This window comes from Capra hircus, chromosome 1 (assembly GCF_001704415.2).
Source record: "Capra hircus breed San Clemente chromosome 1, ASM170441v1, whole genome shotgun sequence".
Classification (NCBI taxonomy): domain Eukaryota; kingdom Metazoa; phylum Chordata; class Mammalia; order Artiodactyla; family Bovidae; genus Capra; species Capra hircus.
In genome coordinates this window covers 78,271,078-78,291,106 of record NC_030808.1, presented here as the reverse complement: position 1 = coordinate 78,291,106, position 20,029 = coordinate 78,271,078, and the positions used below count along the sequence as shown (strand labels likewise).

The 20,029-nt window shown below is 38.3% G+C and overlaps 1 protein-coding gene across 7 annotated transcripts in view; it reads left to right on the top strand.

Moving 5' to 3' along the window:
* Positions 1–20,029, top strand: part of LPP (LIM domain containing preferred translocation partner in lipoma) — a 739,124-nt gene that overhangs the window by 610,596 nt on the left and 108,499 nt on the right. For all 7 annotated transcript variants that reach the window (XM_018046708.1, XM_018046713.1, XM_018046723.1 and 4 more), the window contains one exon: positions 9,705–9,874. In XM_018046708.1, coding sequence (XP_017902197.1) covers positions 9,705–9,874 — 170 coding nt within the window. The remainder of the gene's footprint in view (positions 1–9,704; positions 9,875–20,029) is intronic.

Here is a 20,029-nt window from a genome sequence, read left to right as displayed (position 1 = left end):
CATTGGTAAACATCTTATAACTGCCTCACAGATGCAACTGCCTCTTACCCTCACGTGGACCACTATCTTCAGAGGAGGATTCAGAGCATCCACCTCTGGTCCTCTTCATTTTAAGTTGTTCTCTGCCTCCTGTAGTTGGAGGGAGAAAGAAGCAAGGCCTGTACTCGGCACTTTGTAGCTGTTCCTGTCATTGAACTTGGTGACCAGATAGTCAAGGCAGTCATTGTCATGGCCTTTTTAAAAAATTTGTTTAATTGAAGTATAGTTGATTTCCAATGTTGTGTTAATTTCTGCTGTACAACAATGATTCAGTTATCTCTCTCTATACACACACACACACACACACACACACACACACATAAACACACACATATTTATAGTATATTTGTGTATATATTGCATTCTTTCCCATCATGGTTTATCATAGGATGCTGAGTACAGTTCTCTGTGCTATAAAATAGGACCTTGTTGTTTATCCATTCCTTTTTATAGAGGCTGAGTAAAGGTAACCACTGTCACAGGACTTAGAACACAATAGCAACTCAGTAAGTGTATCTGTTGACGGGTTGAAAGAATAACTGGATAGATGACACAACTGCTTATTTTAAAAATAAGGGACTTCAGGCTCAGAGAATTTAGAAAACTTGTTTAGGCTCCCACTGCTGGCTAGTGAGTAACAAGGCAAGACTTGCAGTTCTGTCTGATTGCCTTTATACCATGGAATACCTAATTTTGTTCAAAGGGCACCAGGTATTGTATCCCAAATTGCAAAGCAGTGTTGTTTTTTGTTTTGCTTTTGTTGTGTTGTCTGGTTTTCCTTTGTGTTTGTGCTTCTCCTCCTGAGACTGGAAGTTGTTGTCAGAACGTGATTGTCCTTACCACCATGCCTGTGCATATTAGTTTAGTGAAGGTTAGAACCAGGGTCAGGGAAGGCAATGGCACCCCACTCCAGGACTCTTGCCTGGAAAATCCCATGGGTGGAGGAGCCTGGTGGGCTGCAGTCCATGGGGTCGCTAAGAGTCGCACATGATTGAGCAACTTCGCTTTCACTTTGCACTTTCATGCGTTGGAGAAGGAAATGGCAACCCACTCCAGTGTTCTTGCCTGGAGAATCCCAGGGATGGGGGAGCCTGGTGGGCTGCCGTCTCTGGGGTCGCACAGAGTCGGACACGACTGAAGCAACTTAGCAGCAGCAGCAGCAGCAGCAGAACCAGGGTGGCTGGTGGCCAACTCACTCCCTCTGCAGTTTCCTAGGATGTAGCTCCTGAGGGCCAGGACTTTGGTCCCAAACCTCACCACTTTCTAAGAATACTCTGGATAAACTCCACTTTGTGGAACACATGAACACGTGGTTTCCTTTAGGACAAAGGTCCCCAACCTGTCTGCACATTAGCATCATGATATCAGTCCCCACTCCAGACCAAATGAATCAGAATGTGTTTAAGTGGAGTGTGGCCATCTGTATTATTTTTAAAATGTACCTGGTGGGAAGCCAGAGTTTGAGGTTCAACATTTCAGGCTCTTCTCTGAAGGATCCTTACCTGTACTGATTTCCGCATGTGTAGCCAACCCTGACGCTAAGCTCTCCTGAGGCTTAAGGGATGGGAAAAGTAATGCTCTACTGGCTTCCTTTTTTTCCCTGAGAGTGAGAATAGATCCTGCTCCTCAGCAATGCTGAAAACATCACAGATATGATTGCATAATGCAGTGTGTTCCTAGAAAACCATGTGCTGATTAAAAAGATGGGCTTTAGAAATCTGATCTGATTCCCATCCCAGTCTCACCTCATTTCTACCTTTGAGACCTTGACCAAGTGACTTAACCCCAGGTTTCTTATCTACAAAATAATAATAAAGAAAGGTTGATGGCACTAAGTAAGATAATGTATATAGAATACTTAATGCAGTGTCTGCCCCAGAGGACAAGATACAGTAGTTTTCTTTTATGTCTTTGTTATGCTTCCTTGTGATGCGATATATTTATTTTAGTGAAACATGCTTGTTTTTGCAGCCCTATGTGGGATTCCCCCTCCCAATTTACCTCCTTATCTGAAGGTCCAACCTAAGCAAATATGTGAAAGTGAAAGTTGCTCAGTTGTGTCTGACTTTAGCAACCACATGGACTATACAGTCCATGGAATTCTCCAGGCCAGAATATTGGAGTGTGTAGCCTTTCCCCTCTCCCGGGGATCTTCTGAACCCTGGGATCGAACCCCGGTCTCCCACATCACAGGCATATTTTTTTTACCAGCTGAGCCACCAGGGAAGCCCAGGAATACTGAAGTGGGTAGCCTATCCCTTCTCCAGCGGATCTTCCCGATCCAAGAGTCGAACCACGGTCTCCTGCATTGCAGGTGGATTCTTTACCAGCTGAGCTACCAGGGAAGCCCAAGCAAATAGGTATCTGTAAACAAATCACCGCATGGTTAGACTTTGTAATGGCTTTTACTAGTAAGTCACCAGGTTCTCCATCTCATCAGATTTGTTATCCAGGCCTCTGTTCACCCATTCCTGAACCATTCTTTCTGATGAATTTGGGGAACCTATTTTGTTTTCTTGTTACTTAGCTTAACTTCTAATTTTGTACTAAAATGCTTTTTATTGTGTCTCCTTCCAAAAGCTTTATGTATTTACCGCTGGTTCTAGTGCTATCATAGTCATTTCTCCTTTTCGTGTTGTCCATGCATGTGTGTGTATGAGAGAGAGAACAGGGAAGAGAAAGAGAGAAGAGTCATCAGCCCTCTGCTTCTCCTCTCCATCCAGGTGCCCATCGAATCTGCAAGCTGTCTCTGCAAGGACCATTTAAGCAATAACAGTGAAGTAGTATAATTATTTACACACAAGCAGTGACAAAGTTAGATGTGTCCTCAGCCCAGCTTTTAATACACGATAAGGATTTCAGGATTCACAGAGCTAACTAGCGCTGACAATAGGAGACTGGATATTGGCACATTATTTAAGAGTAGAGTCCAAAAAAATAGTCTCAGTTTGAGGTATGATGTATGGAATGTGATATCACACCTTAAATGGCTTTTTGTTGACATTCTTTGTGTGTTTTGTATTTTCCAAGGCCATATAGCAGTGCCATATGTTAAATTTATTTACAGCACAAAAGAAGCCTGTTCTGTAGGTGGGCTTGTATTTAATATATGTGAACTGCTTTCTCTGGCTTGATGCTGGCAAATTATTTTATGGTAACTTAGCTGATTCTCTTCATGTATGTTATCAATGGATAGAAAGCCACTAACAACTCTTCAGTCTAAGACATAAAGAGACAGCATTAGGGAAATTACTGTTGTTCATGAAAAGTAAGATATATTATGATGCCACAGAAAATTCTCTAATTTTTTCAGCCAACTCATGGTTAACAGTCTGTTCCCTAACTGTCTTGCATGCAGATGAAGTAAGTGTTCGGGCAATAGCTATCAGCTGTTATCCTGATGAGCAATAGAAAAACATGCACCCCTTGGAACAGTAGCATGACTTGCCTGAACATTGTAATCACCTGGAGAGCTTTTAAAAAGTCCAATCCTAAGACACCCCAACTCAGTCCAAGGAAATCAGGACCTCTGGAGCTGGGACCCAGAGATCAGTGTTTTTTGTTTTTTGTTTTTTTTTAATTCTCCAGATTATTTCAACATACTAGCAAGGTTGAGAATCACTGTCCTAGGACTTAAGCAGTTTACAAAAACAGGTCGTCTATTATTACACGCATTAATACAACATGGCTCCATAAAGTAAAAGCTGTGCTGAATAGAAATTGCCATCATCCTAGAACCTTCAGTGAATGGCATATGGACCTGTCACATGAGGAGTGCAAACTTGTTCTGGATCTTTTTGTACCTTCAGTGGAAGATAATTTCTGAATAGGTTTAACAGAAGCTGTACTTTATGAAGATAACTCCAGTGGGTACACAGAGGATAAAATGGAGCAAGCTTTCTTCTAGGAATAACTTGCTATCATTTCACTACCCTGGTATAACCTTATTGATTCAACTTTTGGAACAGGACTTTGTTCAGAATATATTTTAGAAGGTACTTAGTAAGAAAGCCGATGCATCACACAGTTGGCGTATAGAGTTTCATTATAATATTTAAAGATAGAATATTAATTTTGCTTATGCCTGAAATTTCTAAGTCAGTTAGCAAGGATGATATGAAGACAAATGTGACCTGGCTTTATGTCTGCATAAATATACTAGTTTACTTTTTCTTTTTTAATTTTTTATTTATTCTTTTTGTGAGTGCCGCATGGCATGCAGTATCTTATTAATAGTTTCCAGGCCCGGGATCAAAACCTCACCCCGGGAAGTAGAAGTGGAGTCTTAACCACTGGACTGCCAGGGAAGTCTCTGTACTAGTTTATTTTTGATGCTGAATAAGGCTTCAGTCTGGGAGTATGTTAACTTCTTTTGCCATGGTACCAATTCTCAAAAGTACTGTGGATATTTTCAGTCTCACTTCAGAAACAAGGAGGGTTTGCAGAAGGTGGTCTATGATCTACTTTATTAATTCTGTACTTGTCACAAGGACATCATTTTTAAATGAAATTGTATTTTCATATTGTGCAGGAAATAAATTCATATGACAAGAAGAGAAAGCTGAAACCATTAAAAAGGAAAACCCAGATCCCACTAGCTTACCTCCCTAGTTTAACTAGATTTGCCTGTAATGTCATTCTGTACCCATGCCATTCCTAAAGTGACTTTTTCAAAAACTAAACTTCTACACTTAGCTCAGGTGGTTCAGTTCATTTCAGTTCAGTCACTCAGTCACGTCCAACTCTTTGCAACCCCATGAACCCGAACACGCCAGGCCTCCCTGTCCATCACCAACTCCTGGAGTTTACCCAGATTCATGTCCATTGAGTCAGTGATGCCATCTAACCATCTCATCCTCTGTCATCGCCTTCTCTTCCTGCCTTTAATCTTTCCCAACGTCAGGGTCTTTTCAAATGAGCTCAAGTGGTAAGACTACCATAAAGCCTTCCCATTCCCTGTTGTTTTTAGTTGCTAAGTCATGTTCGACTCTTAAGCAATCCCATGGGCTATAGCCCACCAGGGTCCCCTATCCATGGGATTTCCCAGGCAAGAATACTGGAGTGTGTTGCCATTTCCTTCTTCAGTGGATCTTCCTGGTCCAGGGATCGAACTTAGATTGGCAGGCAGATTCTTTGTTACTGAGCCCCCAGGGAAGCCCTCTTCACATTTGTAAGAGGGAGTAAATCAGAGAAAACAGAACAATCAAGAATTCATTGCAATGGCCCATGAAAGATAATACGCCCAATGTGGTCAGCAGACATGTGAGGGAAAAGAAGCATTTCAGAGATTTTTCAGAGATTGTGATAGTTGCTGGGGTAAGGGAGATGAAGGGGGAGCGGTGAGAAGAATCTCCGACTGGCTCCATGGTCGATATAAAGCCATATGTACAACAAACAAAAATACAGGGAGACTTTTTTATTAGTTCAGGCATCTCAATTCACTGACAAAATTCTCCCCAGGCTGTCTAACCCTCTGCCATTAGGTTACTATGCTGAGCTTTGCCAGTAAGCTCCTCTCACCAGCCTTGGGGCTGATCTTGACCCTTAACTTCCCATTGGCCCCTAATCAATTATGTTTCCTTCATGCTCTAATGCCTCCAAGTCTGGTACCATTCCCCTGGTTTTTCTCCTTTAAAAGCACTGAGATACTTCTCTCTAAGATTGGTAGCAAGATCATGGGATGCTTTTAATGACGTGTAGCACCAGCCCCTCTAGGAGCAAGGATGAACTATGCTAGAGTAACTTTCTTCCCATTGTGAATGCCTCCATAAAAGGCATAGTTTGTAAATTTTTGTTAATACAAAAAGGGAACATTCGGGCACCTTTTCCGTCCTGCTGATGTGTAGTGCTATTTTTAATTTTTGTTCTCCGCTCTTTCTGTGCCTGTGATTTTAAAGGTGCCAGACTGACTGCCCTCCAGCCTGGTGTCCCCGATTTCTCCCAAGAATAGGAAAAGTACAGGAAGCACCAGCGCTGGTCATGTCTGGGTCTAGCATATTAGCCTGACCCACTCTGGAAGAATATTCTCCAAAATATAAAGGAGAAGACTGTTCCTTGTGAACACAGTCCATCTGCTTTCATAGCTGAGAGGACAAAACCTTGTTGTCCTGCCAGGACAAAACCTTGTTGTTCTGCCACCCAGCCACTGCAGAGGTTTTGGATCCAGGAAGCCTAGCCACTCATCCCCTCTTGTGGAAAAACTCGAATGTTTTTCTCTCTTCCATCCCTACTTGTCACAATTCCATCCTTTAAGGTTGGACTTAAATGCCTCTTTCTCCACAAAACCTTTCCTGAGCCCTCTCAGGTGTAGTGTTCCTTCCACGTCTCCAAAGCACTTTCTCAGATGACACCACATTTTGTCATGTGATGTGAAAGGCAGTGACATGGTCTAATTCCTTTCCTGGTATCATACAGATTTTGTGCTGTGTGCTAAGTCACTTCAGTCATGTCCGACTCTTTGTGGCCCTGTGACCTGTAGCCTGCCAGGTTCCTCTATCCATGGGATTCTCCAGGCAAGAATACTGGAGTGGGTTGTCATTTCCTTCTCCAGCATAAAGATTATAGAACTGGACAAAAAGTGAATAGTTTAAGGAATGCCTATTAAATACAGTGAGAATTCCAAAGCTTATCTGACCTTCATCCTGACCTTCAGGGCTCTGTTCTGACCTTTCCCGTTAATCAGTGATTGAAATTTTCCCCTAGATCCTCATCGTTGCTCTCAAATTCTCTATAAACCATGTAAGCTCAGGCCTTTGGATTCCAGACTTGACACTTTGGGCAACCATGCTCTGGAATCATAATGGCTACCTCTACCTGCCTCATCAACCACCATGACTAATAGTCAATAACATTTGACCAGAACAAATTTTTTTCCAAACTGTGGTCTACAGATCACTGGTAGTCCCTAATGGAGTATCAAGAAGTCCAGTTTGGTGTCTACAAAAGGCAAGAGTAGTAAATAATTATTTTGTTGATTTGCATTTAATGAATATAAGATGTAAAATTATAATATTCACAGGAATCCAATATGATTTAATGAATCATCACATTCTTTTTTTTTAACTTAAATTTATTTATTTTAATTGGAGGCTAATTACTTTACAATATTGTATTGGTTCTGCCACACATCAACATGAAACCACAACAGGCGTACACATGTTCCCCATCCTGAACCCCTCTCCCACCTCCCTCCCTGTACCATCCCTCCAGGTCATCCCAGTGCACCAGCCCCAAGGATCCTATATCAAACCTGGACTGGCATAATGAATCATCACGTTCTTAATGATTGCATATGTACCACGAAACCTGTGTGGATTGGTGGTGTTTAACTGATGTTCACTGACAGTGCTATTCAGCTCACAATATTTTCATATTAGTATTTTTTTCCTGTGGCTGCTAAATCTACATTTTAAAAGGATTATTATTATTTCATTACACTATTTGTTCACTTTTCCAGACTAGATCAGTGATTTGAATGATTCTTTTAAAGTGGAAAAAAGAGTCATAAAGATAATACCATAAAGATCAGTTCAGCTAAATATTAAAAATGTGTTAGTGAACACGATGCTTGTGTAAATACTGGAAATGAATCTATATACACTGGAGTGAATGTGATTACTTTGCACAAGCAGTTGAGAAAAACATTTTTGAAAGCTGTGATTATGATGTAATTTTTTGAATTATATTTTATGCACTGGTGATCCATTCACCTGCAATTTCCAGTATGTTCTTTGTAATAAAATATTATCAGATAGTGGCATAAAGTCTCAAGACTTTTAGCATCCTTTTCAAACATAGTATAGTGAACTTTCTAGTAAAGCAGTTGAGGTTTTTTTTTTTTTTCTGAATTCACAACAGTGGTGCCATATGGTAGTCCTAGCTTTGTTACTGAAGGGAATGACAGTCTAAAATTTTAAAGTACTTTCCTAAGGTTATACATCTTATAATAAAAACAGATACAAGTTCACTCTTTGATATAAATTTGTTAATCAAGCCACACAGTTTATTAAAGTGTATCAAATGTCAAGAATATGATATCAAGACTTCAAAAAAATATCAAGCGCTGAAGAGTTTGACATTTTTTTCAGCATTTAATATTTCTTATTCTTTAGGAGGAAAATGTTCTATAGTTGGGTCTATTCTTTAGAGGGAAAATGTTCTAAATTTGGTCTATATTTAAATTCTGCAACAAAATATATTAAGAAACACTTCCCAGGACCAATGCAACCAGAGGAAGTTAGAAACACCTTTGCCTCTTTTCTCCTGAGTTGAACTATTTAACCCCCATCCCTTTTAGGTGTTAAATGGTAGTCAATCCAATGTGATGGAGCACTGAAAGCAGTCTTTAGTAAGAGATTTATCCATAGTGTCAGCTCTGTGTGCAATCCTAATGCACAGAACTAAGTAGAGGCAAGACAGCAGAGTGGTTAGGACCATCAACACTGAAGTTAGGCTGCTTGGGTTAGAAGGTAGTTAACCACTCTTGTAACCCAGTTTCCTCATCTGTAAGGAAACAATAGCAATAGTACTTGCCATATAAGTTATTGTGAATGTGAAGTGAGTTAATATATATAAAGCACCAAGAAAAGCACTAGGTTTGCTAAAGCTTATTTGTAAAAGTCTGTCGATTCTTACTGACATTTCCAATGAACTTGTAATAACCTGTTAAGACTTTTTGCCTTCATAGAAATAAAGAATAAGAAGGGGAAAATGAATGTGACTATGGCCTCTGGCTTAAGATTTCCAAAATGAAGTCAGTTATGGATATAGACTGTAGCCAGCACAATGCCTTTCAATGATATAATTTTTTTTAATTACATTTTAATGTTCTAGTTAAAAACTTAATGCAGTTTTTTTTCAAGCTAAACACGATATGTGGTCAGGAGCCCCAGGAATCAATGTATTATGCTGAAAATTTACAGCGCACTGGGCTGGACAATGACAGTCACAACCATGAGGGACTCAGAACCCTACAGTCTGTGGAACTGTGGCAGGATTAAGGGATAGTCAAACTGTAAGCAGATTTAGAGGCGATGCTGAGTTGTAATATCTTAAAGGGTGTCAAGTGTAAGAAATGAGACGTATTTCTTGAGGCCTTAAAAGACAGAACTGGGACTATTGGGTAACAGTGAGGAAGCATTCCAGCTCAGTATGAGAAAAAACAATCAGTGCTGTCTGGAAATAAAAGAGACTAGTTTTGTTTTTAATCTGCCTGTCACTAAGGACTGGATGCAGAGGCTTTGCAACCCAGGCTTTTGTAGAAGGAGCTGAAGTTCGAGTCTGGACCCAGTTTCCTCACAGTCTAACTGGTAGCCCCAAGGAGAAAGAATCCTGTGCTTTCCACTCCCACCATCCTTAGTCGAGTTCCTCTTACGTTTCTGTGTGAGATCAGAGGCAGAGCACTGGTCTCCCCATCAGAAGACCTGCGTTCTATGTGGTCACTTCCCGTGGGGCCTCATCTAAGAGAGCCAGCTCCTCAGCTGGTTTGTAAGATCCCCTTGGTGCTGGCCTCGTGGCGGCTGCCATGGTCCCTGTGAGCTTGATGGTGATGGATTGGTGGTGACCCTGTTGCTGCTGCTCACTTGACAGCTGTACTGTGTCGCCCATGGTGTCCTCTTCAGAAGAACTGAAGGTGTTCTTTACCGTCAATCCCTTTTTTCTTCCAGGCCGCTGTGCTCGCTGTGGCGAAAACGTAGTTGGGGAAGGGACCGGATGCACTGCCATGGATCAGGTCTTCCACGTGGATTGTTTCACCTGCATCATCTGTAACAACAAGCTCCGAGGGCAGCCTTTCTACGCGGTGGAGAAGAAAGCCTACTGCGAGCCCTGCTACATCGTAAGTTCAGATTCGGTCCTTGGGTAATTTACTAGAATGACTTCTATGGCAAAATATCGATCACTCCAGATCAAATGTAGCCCTCGGGTCTTTGCTTCTGATTAGATTTCAAACAGTGCTAGTGTATAGATTGGCATATCTTAATTTTTATCCCTATGTCCCTTGTTCATTTGAGGTCAAAAGGTGCATTGGCTGGGGCTACCATTCAGTTAGTGGTCTGCCAGGAAGATCAGCACCCTGAGGCTTACAAGCATATATGTACAAGCTAACACGTTCCCCCTTGAAGCATCAGGTTTCCCAAGTAGCAGAGTCACACCTCTGATTATTAAGCCTCACTCTATATTTGATGTCATATTTGTAGAGAAACATGTTGCAGGGCCTTGGGAATTTTAAGTACTCTTTCAAACTCCTGGGATGATTGAAGCAGCTTCTTTCTACCCAGAATTTCTCTTACCTGTCATTGTTATTTAGTCCTCTAAGTTGTATCCAACTCTTTTGGGACCCCATGGACTGAAGCCCCACCAGGCTCCTCTGTCCATGGGTTTTCCCAGGCATGAATACTAGAGTGGGTTACAATTTCCTCATTTCCTTCTCCAGGGGATCTTCCCGACCCAGGAATCAAATCCATGTCTTCTGCATTAGTAGGTGAATTCTTTACCACTGAGCCACCAGGGAAGCCCTTAGCCTGTCATACCTAGCAAATTTTCAGTGATGCAATTAGGTAAACTATTGATATCTTAGAGTACCTTAAAGGAAAATAGTTGTGCTGTTTCCTTTCCTTAAATTCACAATTATATTTTAATAACATAGTTGAGTGACTATAAAATACTTGGCCCATTATGTTAGCTGTTTGCCAGACATTAAGCTGTCTTCTGATAGAGCAGTTTGGTAAATGAACATAAACTTTTAAAATCTAAAGTAAATTTCCTTGCCATCCTTCTACATGATTTTATCTCTCTGTTGAATGCTTATCAGTGGAAAAAGTAGTGCTTTTTTGCAAACCCACACAAGAGGCATGATTTGGCCTTCAGCCCCCACAGCATTTCAACATAAGAGAAACCTGGGGTGCAAGGTATTAGAAGCTATACATAGCTTGGCGGAGCCCCAAGGTTCAAGTTTATTGCAGAAGTTTCTGGCCTCATTGGGATTTTCCCATTATCTGACAGCTCTAACTCATTGCAGCCCTGGAATCTGTAGCACAGATCTGAAATCTCTTTGAGATTAAGATTTTGCAAGATGAAATATTGTTTTGCATCTCTCCAGTTCCATTTTATCTCATTTTCCTCCCTAAAGGCAACTTAGTCACATATAGCATCATTATAGTGCCACACAATGTTGGAGCTGGAAAAAAAAAACTTAAGATCATTTGTCTAACTCCTCTCTTTAGAAGTGAGAATACAGAGAGGAAGAAAATGACTTATGTCATTTTATTAGTGTCAGAGCTGAGTGGTTTACACTAGTCTCATATTCAGTGCAGACACAATAAGGCTTTAGTTTATCCAGAATATAAATACAAACAGTGATGTCCCATTGATTTGGAAGGAACAATTACGTATCAGGAAAGGTCTAGTGAACAAAATCTACATCTTTAAGAAATAAGAATGTTTAAAATATCGCTGTTAAAAATCTCTGTTGAAAGAGAAAATTAAAAAATCCCCTGTAAAAAAGTAGTGTGGATTGTCATTCACAATGATCTAGGGCCACAGTGAAATTATTTATTGCGGTGGTCTCTGTGGCAATGTCAGCAGAGCTCCCAGAAGCACCTATGGCTGTTTGTCCATACACTAAATGATTACATAATAGTGGTTTTCTTTTGTAGTTCTTGTGTCTATTTTTCACCCTTTTTTGGAGGCACTGTTGATTCTCACTGCCAGATCATTGGCTGATGCTCCAGCGGCTGCCTGCTTTAGTTTTCATCCCTTCCTAGTTAGGAATCACATGGACAATATTGGGAAACAGCATAACACAGTATGAAGAGCATGGGTTTGAATTTGGTTACATCACTTAAAACTGCATCTCCTCGGGAAAGTTGCTTGATCTTTCTAAGCCTGTTTTTTCATATATAATGGTGATTATTGCAGGATTTTTCCCAAGACTTACAAATGTGAAATGTGGCAATTCTTGTAAAGCACACTGGGCTGGCTCAGGGAACAGTAGTGGGATGAATATTGCTCTGAAATTAATTTTGATAAAATCTCTGGCCTATTTAGCACTTTTGAAAAGTGAGCACCTAACATGCAGTGAGATGCATCACGCTTGGAAATCTCAGACACACTCCTCTCCCATTTTTAAATGCTTTGCTTACTCTCCAAAGTGTGTAGTAAAACTGAAGAAAGTCTGAGATGGCTAATATGGGCTTTTCCTCTGGTAGACTAAGGTTTCTGCCTCGATTTCAGGCATAGCAGCTCAGTGATTCTTGAGGATGTGTTTCCTTTAGCTTGCTTGCCTGTTACTATAGTATGCGCATGACAGTGAACACTGGGTGATAGTCAATCACATCCTTGGAAAAAGTGAATGAATTCAAATAACGGAAATTCTTACCATCCTTTTTGACTTCATTCCCTCTGAAGAAACTTCAATCAGGATTTTTCTTTAATGAGATCTATCCGTGGTGACTCTAAATGTAATTTAATTTTTATCAGAATTCAGTTAAGCTTTACTCAAAGACCCTTGTTTGATATTGATTTCAGAGTTCAGCACAGCACGCAAGCCCTCAGATGGATGTTTTAGCATTTTAATTTCTTCTGAAATTTCAAAAGACCAGTAAGCTGCAACACTAAAAATGTAGAGCTCTCTTCAGCGGGATGGTGGGGGAGCTTGGAAGATAAAATGAAATGCTTGTTTTGAAGCTGGAGTTTGTATGAAGGAGGACCATAGGGCTGTGTGTATCTCTCTTGGAGCCAAAGCCCTTAGAACAGGAAGCACCAGCAATGTCATTCATTCAACTGCCTCTTGTTCCATTAGTGGAAAGGAGATGTCTGAAAAATCTCCTGTACAGAATGGAGAAAGCCTATCGCTGGGCCTCAGTCTGTGCCTTGTGTTGTTGTTATTGATGGAGTCAGAATAGTGAAAATAGTGGTTTAGTTAAATAAATATTCCTGTGTAAGAACCACCCTGTTTGATGTTCTGAGTTCAGGAAGGAGACTAGTCTAAAATAATTTAATTTATTCTTGCCTAAATTAGTTATCAATTATTTACATAATTTAGGTAAAAATATACCAGTGATGGCTTTATGTTTGATACAATGATTATTTATATTTTCCAATGATTTCTTAATTTCATAATTCTTACATGTATATAGTTGTAATTAAACAAATTTGATTCATTAAGGCACTGTAATCCTCTTTACTAATTTTATACATGCTTTCTTTTGTATTTTCTATTGATTAATTTAATATGAATATGTATATAGCTTTCCTTTGTTAATAATTTCCATTTTAGCTTTTTATTTGTTTAGTTTTAAATTATGTTTACATACTACAGTTTTAAAGACATTTGCCACTAGAAGGATATTGGGTATTTTCCAATCTTTTGGTATTGTATATAACATACCTATAAATAACTGAGTAAAATGTTTTATGTGATTTTATTTTGAATTACTTTCTAAACGTAAATCCTTTGATTCATGTTACCAAGTTTACAGCAATTTGGAGAACTTTTACTAGATTTCTTTAAGAAGATTTTTTTCCAATTTTCAGAACTGGGAGCAATAACGAGACCAAATATTAAACTATAACCTCTATCCGCTATTGAAGAGGTTTGTTTACATTTGTTTTGAACCAATTTAATAGGTACATTATGTAATGGTTTTTAATTTGAGTTTTTATAATTAGCCAAATCAATGAGATTCTTTTCTACTTTGATGATAGGTCTCTTAAAAGCTTAGTTTTGGTTATTCTAGTGGATTTATATAAATGAACAGATTAAAATTAAGAGCACTAAGCTTCCTAGGGAAGAAAAGTAGTATAAATAAGTATACATGGTTCTAGTCCTTGCTCTCCTGGTGTGATGTTAGCAAGGTAATTTAATTTCTGAGTACCAGTATCCTCATCTATTAAAGGGAGGTAATAATTTCTTCCTGGTCTTCAAAGGGAAGGAGTGAATAAGTGTAATATTTTGTACATCATGAAGAAGTGGTTTACTAATATAAGGGCTTGATCTGATTAATAATATTATTATTGTTGCTTTTTCCCTTAGCTTAATCTGATAGAATTTAGAAATCCTCTAAGTTTGGGATAATTTCATAGCTGCAGTTGCTATGGAAATACTGAAATAAATAGATGTCATAGAAAGAGCATGAGGACAGATATGAGAAGAAGTTCATGTTTTGCTTAAGAAGATTTTTGTGTTGGCATAGGCAGCAACTGTGCCTCCCACTTATGTGGCCTGCTGCCCTTAGTGAGGCAGGTTTACTCCTAAGTACAGATTTATAAAAGAGTTGCTGTGTTTTTAGCATTGCCAAAGAGTCTGGACCTAGAGACCTAGTGCATCAGAGATTCTCAGCAAGTCTGTTTATGAAATGGCAGCCAAGGATCGTTCCCTAAACCAGTGCTCTTACTCACAGTGGATGGAATCCAACCCTAAACTCTCCAGCAGTGGAAGTTAGTACAGACATTTTTATTACAGTTACAATCTAAGTGATTAAAAGACCTCAGGAAATCGGAGGCCAACTCTACAGGAGACTAAACACTTGAAAGTTCCTGAATTTGACGTGTTAGTGGCCAACACACACTTGCCTTTTGCTCTCTCTGTCACTAAATGGCTACGGTCAAAACATTCTAACTTTTCAAGCTACATTAAGAGGCAGGTTTTGTACCTCCACGGGGAACTTGTTCTTTTATATGCTCAACTCCTCCTAATAAAATGTTTTAAAAGCAGTTATGGCCTGTGCTTTATGTGGGTATTAGGAAAGGACCTGAGAGTTTAGACTAAACTTGACTTCACATGAACTTCCCTTCTTTTAATTACCCATCTCTGCTTTCTCATCTTCCTCTCACTCTCTCCCTCTCTCTCACACACACACAGAAATGCACGCATGCACACACACACATACACACACACACACACACACTTTCTTCTTAATGTTACATCATCCCTCAGGCACCGTCCCAGGAAGGAGAAAAATGGTTCAAGCAAGAGGAGAATTTGTCAAGTATACTCTTGAGAGATTTAACCATGTTAACTACTATGAATAGTTATCTCTTCCATTTGCACAGGCCCTTGCATTTTATAATGCTCCTGAGCCTCTTTAACTGTACCTTACCATACCTATTAGAACCTTGTGAAACAGACAAGGGGGAGATCCTTTGTCCTGTTTACAGTGGTTTTGATGTTTTCAAAGTAATAGCCAAAATGAAGACTAGGGAACAGATCAAGCTTGCATTTTATTGCTGGATCCATACCGCCACCCTGAAACAAGTGTTCAGCTTTCTAAAAATATATAAATACTGACAGCCCCCTGGGATTATAGACTTAAAATCTCCATGATTTTTATTGATGACCACATGAATCATATCTTCCAGTACTACAGAACCTGAAAGTCTAAACTTCTACCAATATAAAATTGCTGCCCCTCACTTTCTTGAGCATTTACTTTTTGCTGTCTTTGAAATGCCTTGAGTCTTAAGGCAAAAGCCTCTTCTTATGGTTAAAAATAATATACAAGTAACTGATGTTTGTGTGGTGCTTTAACTTTTTCAAGCACTTTTATCTCATGTCATTCTCTCATGATCTTAGAAAGTAGATACAATTATTATTGTATTTATTCCCAGTAGTAATAAATTGAGTTTTAGAAAACCTTCGTTTGCTTAGTTCCATAGAGCATGAGTGTCAAGGCCAGGACTTAACTCTGGCTTTTGATTCTCAAATCCAATTCTTCTCACATATCCAACAAATAATTGTAAATCTTACTTACTATTACTATATTTCCTTTTTCCTTATTAATTTTTCTCTATTACCACATTGAGCTTAGACTATTTTTTCTTATGGTAGTAATTCTTTAAAAAAGAACAATGAAACCTCAGTTTTTAAGTATTATTTGCTTATTAGAGAAAAATTGGAAAATATTTTAAAAGGTATATAGTTCTCTGTCTAAATGTTTTAACAGTTTACATTTTACCACGTATTTCTTTTCCATTTCAGTGTTATCTGAGTATGGACATATGTTTGTAAATGTAACCACACAGCTATTGGGTTGGTCAAAAAGCTTGTTTGGGGTTTTCTGTAACAACTTACAGAAAAAATCTGTATGAACCTTTTGGCCAACCCAATATATAAATATTTACACATACATGCAAACACAATGAGGTCATACTAATTCATAACTTGCTTTCATTACTTAATAGTATATCAAACATTGTCTTCCTTAGAAATAGCTTTTAAATATTCCATGGACACTCAAAAAGAGTATTTATGTACATGCTCTTTGCTGAAAAAGTGACTCAAAGAAATATTCCAGCAGATAAATAAATTAATCAAAACATGTGTGGGAAATCCACAGCAAATAAAATGGTAATAAGCCATGAACCAATAAAACTAATAGTTAAAAATAAAGAGATCAGAAAAGATGTGATGGCAAATTCAGACCAAAGGAAAATAACATTAATTACCTACTAACTATAATATTAATAGCAAAGTATAGTTTAGGACAAAACCATCAAACAAGCCAAAAAACATTTTGTTAAGTCAGAGTTCCCAAAGGACAACTTGAGCCTTTATTCAGTAAACAGCATTCCATTGAAATATATAACATAAAAATATTGATGAAATATGGCCTCAAAATGGTAAAACCATAGTCTTTATACAACTTTAGCACATTTCTTGTAGTCTCTGACAAACTAACTACAGAAGTTGAATAATATGATTGAGCCAATCCATACAACCAAAGAGGTTGTATCTTCTTTCCAGATCTTCATGGAAGACTTAGAAAAGCTCATGTTATAGTCTAAAAGGAAAATGGAAATGTTCATATTTTGGCTGGCAGAGTTGTACACACTATAGTTAAGATAAGAAATCTATAAAAGGATAAACAAACACCCTCTTGGATTAGAAAATTCTTAGAAAGTAGTGATAATGATAACCCTGAATGACAAAGGAGGGTGCAGTGCAGCCAAAGTTGAATTCTATGTTAGGTTAGTATCTTTCACTGCAACAAGAAAGAGTGCAAATATATGAACCTAAAAAGCTCGAAGTGGACAAAATCAATCCAAAGGGAGAAAGGACCACTTGAAATAAAGGCAGTTATCAATACACTGAAAAATATTAGAATGTTTAGGTCCAGGAGATTATTCTTTGAAAAACACAACAAAAGATGAAGTGAAGATACTCCAGAAAAAAGGGAAGAATAAAAATTAAAGAAAATTAGGAATGAAAAAGCAGCTTTCAGGATAGGTCTAGAGACATTCAATAGTATTGCAATTTAAATTTTATATAAAAGAGACTATTTTCTGTGCAAAACTAAAAACAGGGGAAGGAAACTTAACCTCATAAGCATGGATGAAATGCAGAGCTACCACCTGAGAAAGAACCGAGAAAGTTCGCTAACAGAATTTTTCAGATCTTTGAAGAACAACTGATTCCTGTGCTATTTCAACTTTCAGAGCTCAGCAAGAGAATATAAGCTTCCCATATCATCTTGAAGAGCCAACCTGGGTCTGATTAATAATACTTAACCTAGGTTGCTCCCAAAAGAGCATTCTATGCTGATCAAACTTCCATAAATGCAGAAATTCTAAATGAAATGTTAACAGATTGAATGCCACATAATGAAACAACTCAGGTTACTCCATGATTCCAATGGTAGAACAGTGCTGAGAATCTTTTAACATGTCAATGTATTGATATATCAAATTTTTTAAAAAGCTAGATAATCATCTTCATAGATGCCAAAAGGGTACTTATATCACACATTCTTGTTTAAAAATAAAAACAATTGCAATAACTCAAAAAACAAAACATAAAAAAATAACTGAAGTAAAATAGAAAAAAAAAGATGTACAAGTTTGATAAGCTAATGATGATCCTTCTTCCTAGATTTTCCTAGATCTTTGTAGGATTCCTGCTATTATATTAATATTATTCTTAACATTGTAGTCTTTGTAATGGAAATTTAGAAACAAAGTTTATATATATATATATTTACATGTATGTATGACCTTGTCTTTGTTTTATATATATATATCAATTACATAATATTTCCATCACAAAAATTTAAAAAATAAAATAAGATTAAATTCCATGTATACATTATCCAGTTTAAGAAATAAAACACTAGAAATTCAGTTGAAATCTCTTAGGTTCTTGTCCCTAATCACATTCTCAAGACTTCTGTATAGAGGTAGCTACTATACTAAGTTTGTTTTTTATTATAGCCATGCATTTATTTGTAGTTTTACTACATATCTCTAATATATACGTATTGCTGTTGTTATTTAGTTGCTAAGTCATGTCTGACTCTTGGCACCCCCATGGACTCCTCTGTCCATGGGATTTCCCAAGCAAGAATGCTGGACTGGGTTGTCATTTCCTTCTCCAGGGGGTTTTCCTGATCCAGGGCTCGAGTCCATGTCTCTTGTCTCTCCTGCATTGCTGGCAGATTCTTTACCACTGAGCCACCAGGGAAGACCAGAATGTACGCATGCATATATAATTGTGTTGTTTGCATATATTGTTTCTTAATTTACAATGAATGCCATTGTATCATGCTTATATTTCTGAGACTTTTTTACTCAACATTAAAACACTAGGATGTATAAACATTTACAGATGATATGATAATTGTTGCAGAAAATCTGAGGAGACCTAGAGTATTAGAATAACAGAAGTTTAGTCACCTACCAACATTAAAATTAGGAATTTATGTTTAGAAAATATAACAGGAAAAAAATCCTTATACAGAAATAACAAAAATATAAAGCACCTAGACAAACGTTTAAAGGCATACATGATCTAAATGAAGAATGCTATAAAATTTTACAGGAATAATTAACTCATGAGTGAAATGATTCTGGGGTTGAATATGCTTTGGAAAGCACCTCTCACTTTAACAGGCTTTTATATCAGCACCCTGTAATTATACAACAGCACAGCTTTCAGTGGAAGAGGAATAGTTACTGCAATGTTCTTTGCTAATGGTTTTTATTTAGCCTTTTTCCCCAGATAGACCCCAAACCTTTGCTGACTTTGATTACTGCCCTCCACGGATGTCCCTGAAGGCTCTAAGGTAGTCCTACCTTGGTAAGGGTAGTAAAGCTCATTCATGTAAGTAGACTGCCTGGAACAACAAAGAGACCTAACTGAACAGAACCTCTCCTCCAATTCCCATCCTGCTCTGTTGTCATAGATTTGAACTCTGTTTAAGGGCCAGGAGGAGCCTCAGAAATTCAATCAAGTCATTTTTATAGCAGAGAAATCCTAAAGCCCAAGAAAGCTGGCTGATTTGCCTGGGGTTATATGGTTTATTAATGTCAGAGGCAGGAATAGAAACCATGAGCCTTGCTGATGCCTTCAAAGAACTACCTGCTTTCTTTGGGACTGACATGAAGAGGTTTAACCATATGCGGCTACAGGCCCCAGAGAAACATCCCTAGAAAATGTTGGGTTGCATAAATTCTGGTTGGAGAGGTTAGAAATAGGGCAGCATTTGCTTCAGCCCCAACCAAGGTGGAGAGTTTCAGATTTCCAGGTTAAATGCCTCTGAAACTTTATGCTAGAACCTTCCCACTGCCCTAGTTTGTTTATTTTTAAATCAAGCATGAACTCACCACTCGGTGTTTGCCAGAGTTTGGATGAATGTCAGCATCAGGCCACTGTAATAATGGCTTAAGATTATTTAATCCTATTACTTATACACTTCATTAGGCTGAGTGAATTGTTGGCAGTGGTTCAGTAAACTTCCTACTTTAGAGATAAAAGGGTGGAAAGAAAATAGGGAAGGCGTCTGTTCCTCATTTTCTTTCATATTTATCTTGTATCTCTTAAAGGATAAAGGAATGGTAATTACCCATCTACAGCATGGAGTCTGCATTAGTAGGGTCTTCTGAACTGCTCTGTACTCTCAGAAGAGAAAAAATGAAATACATTTTCAATTAAAAGAGAAAGGCTTTGGACAAAGGAGAGAGAGAAAGAGTGAGTGGGTATGTGTGAGTGTGTGTTTAT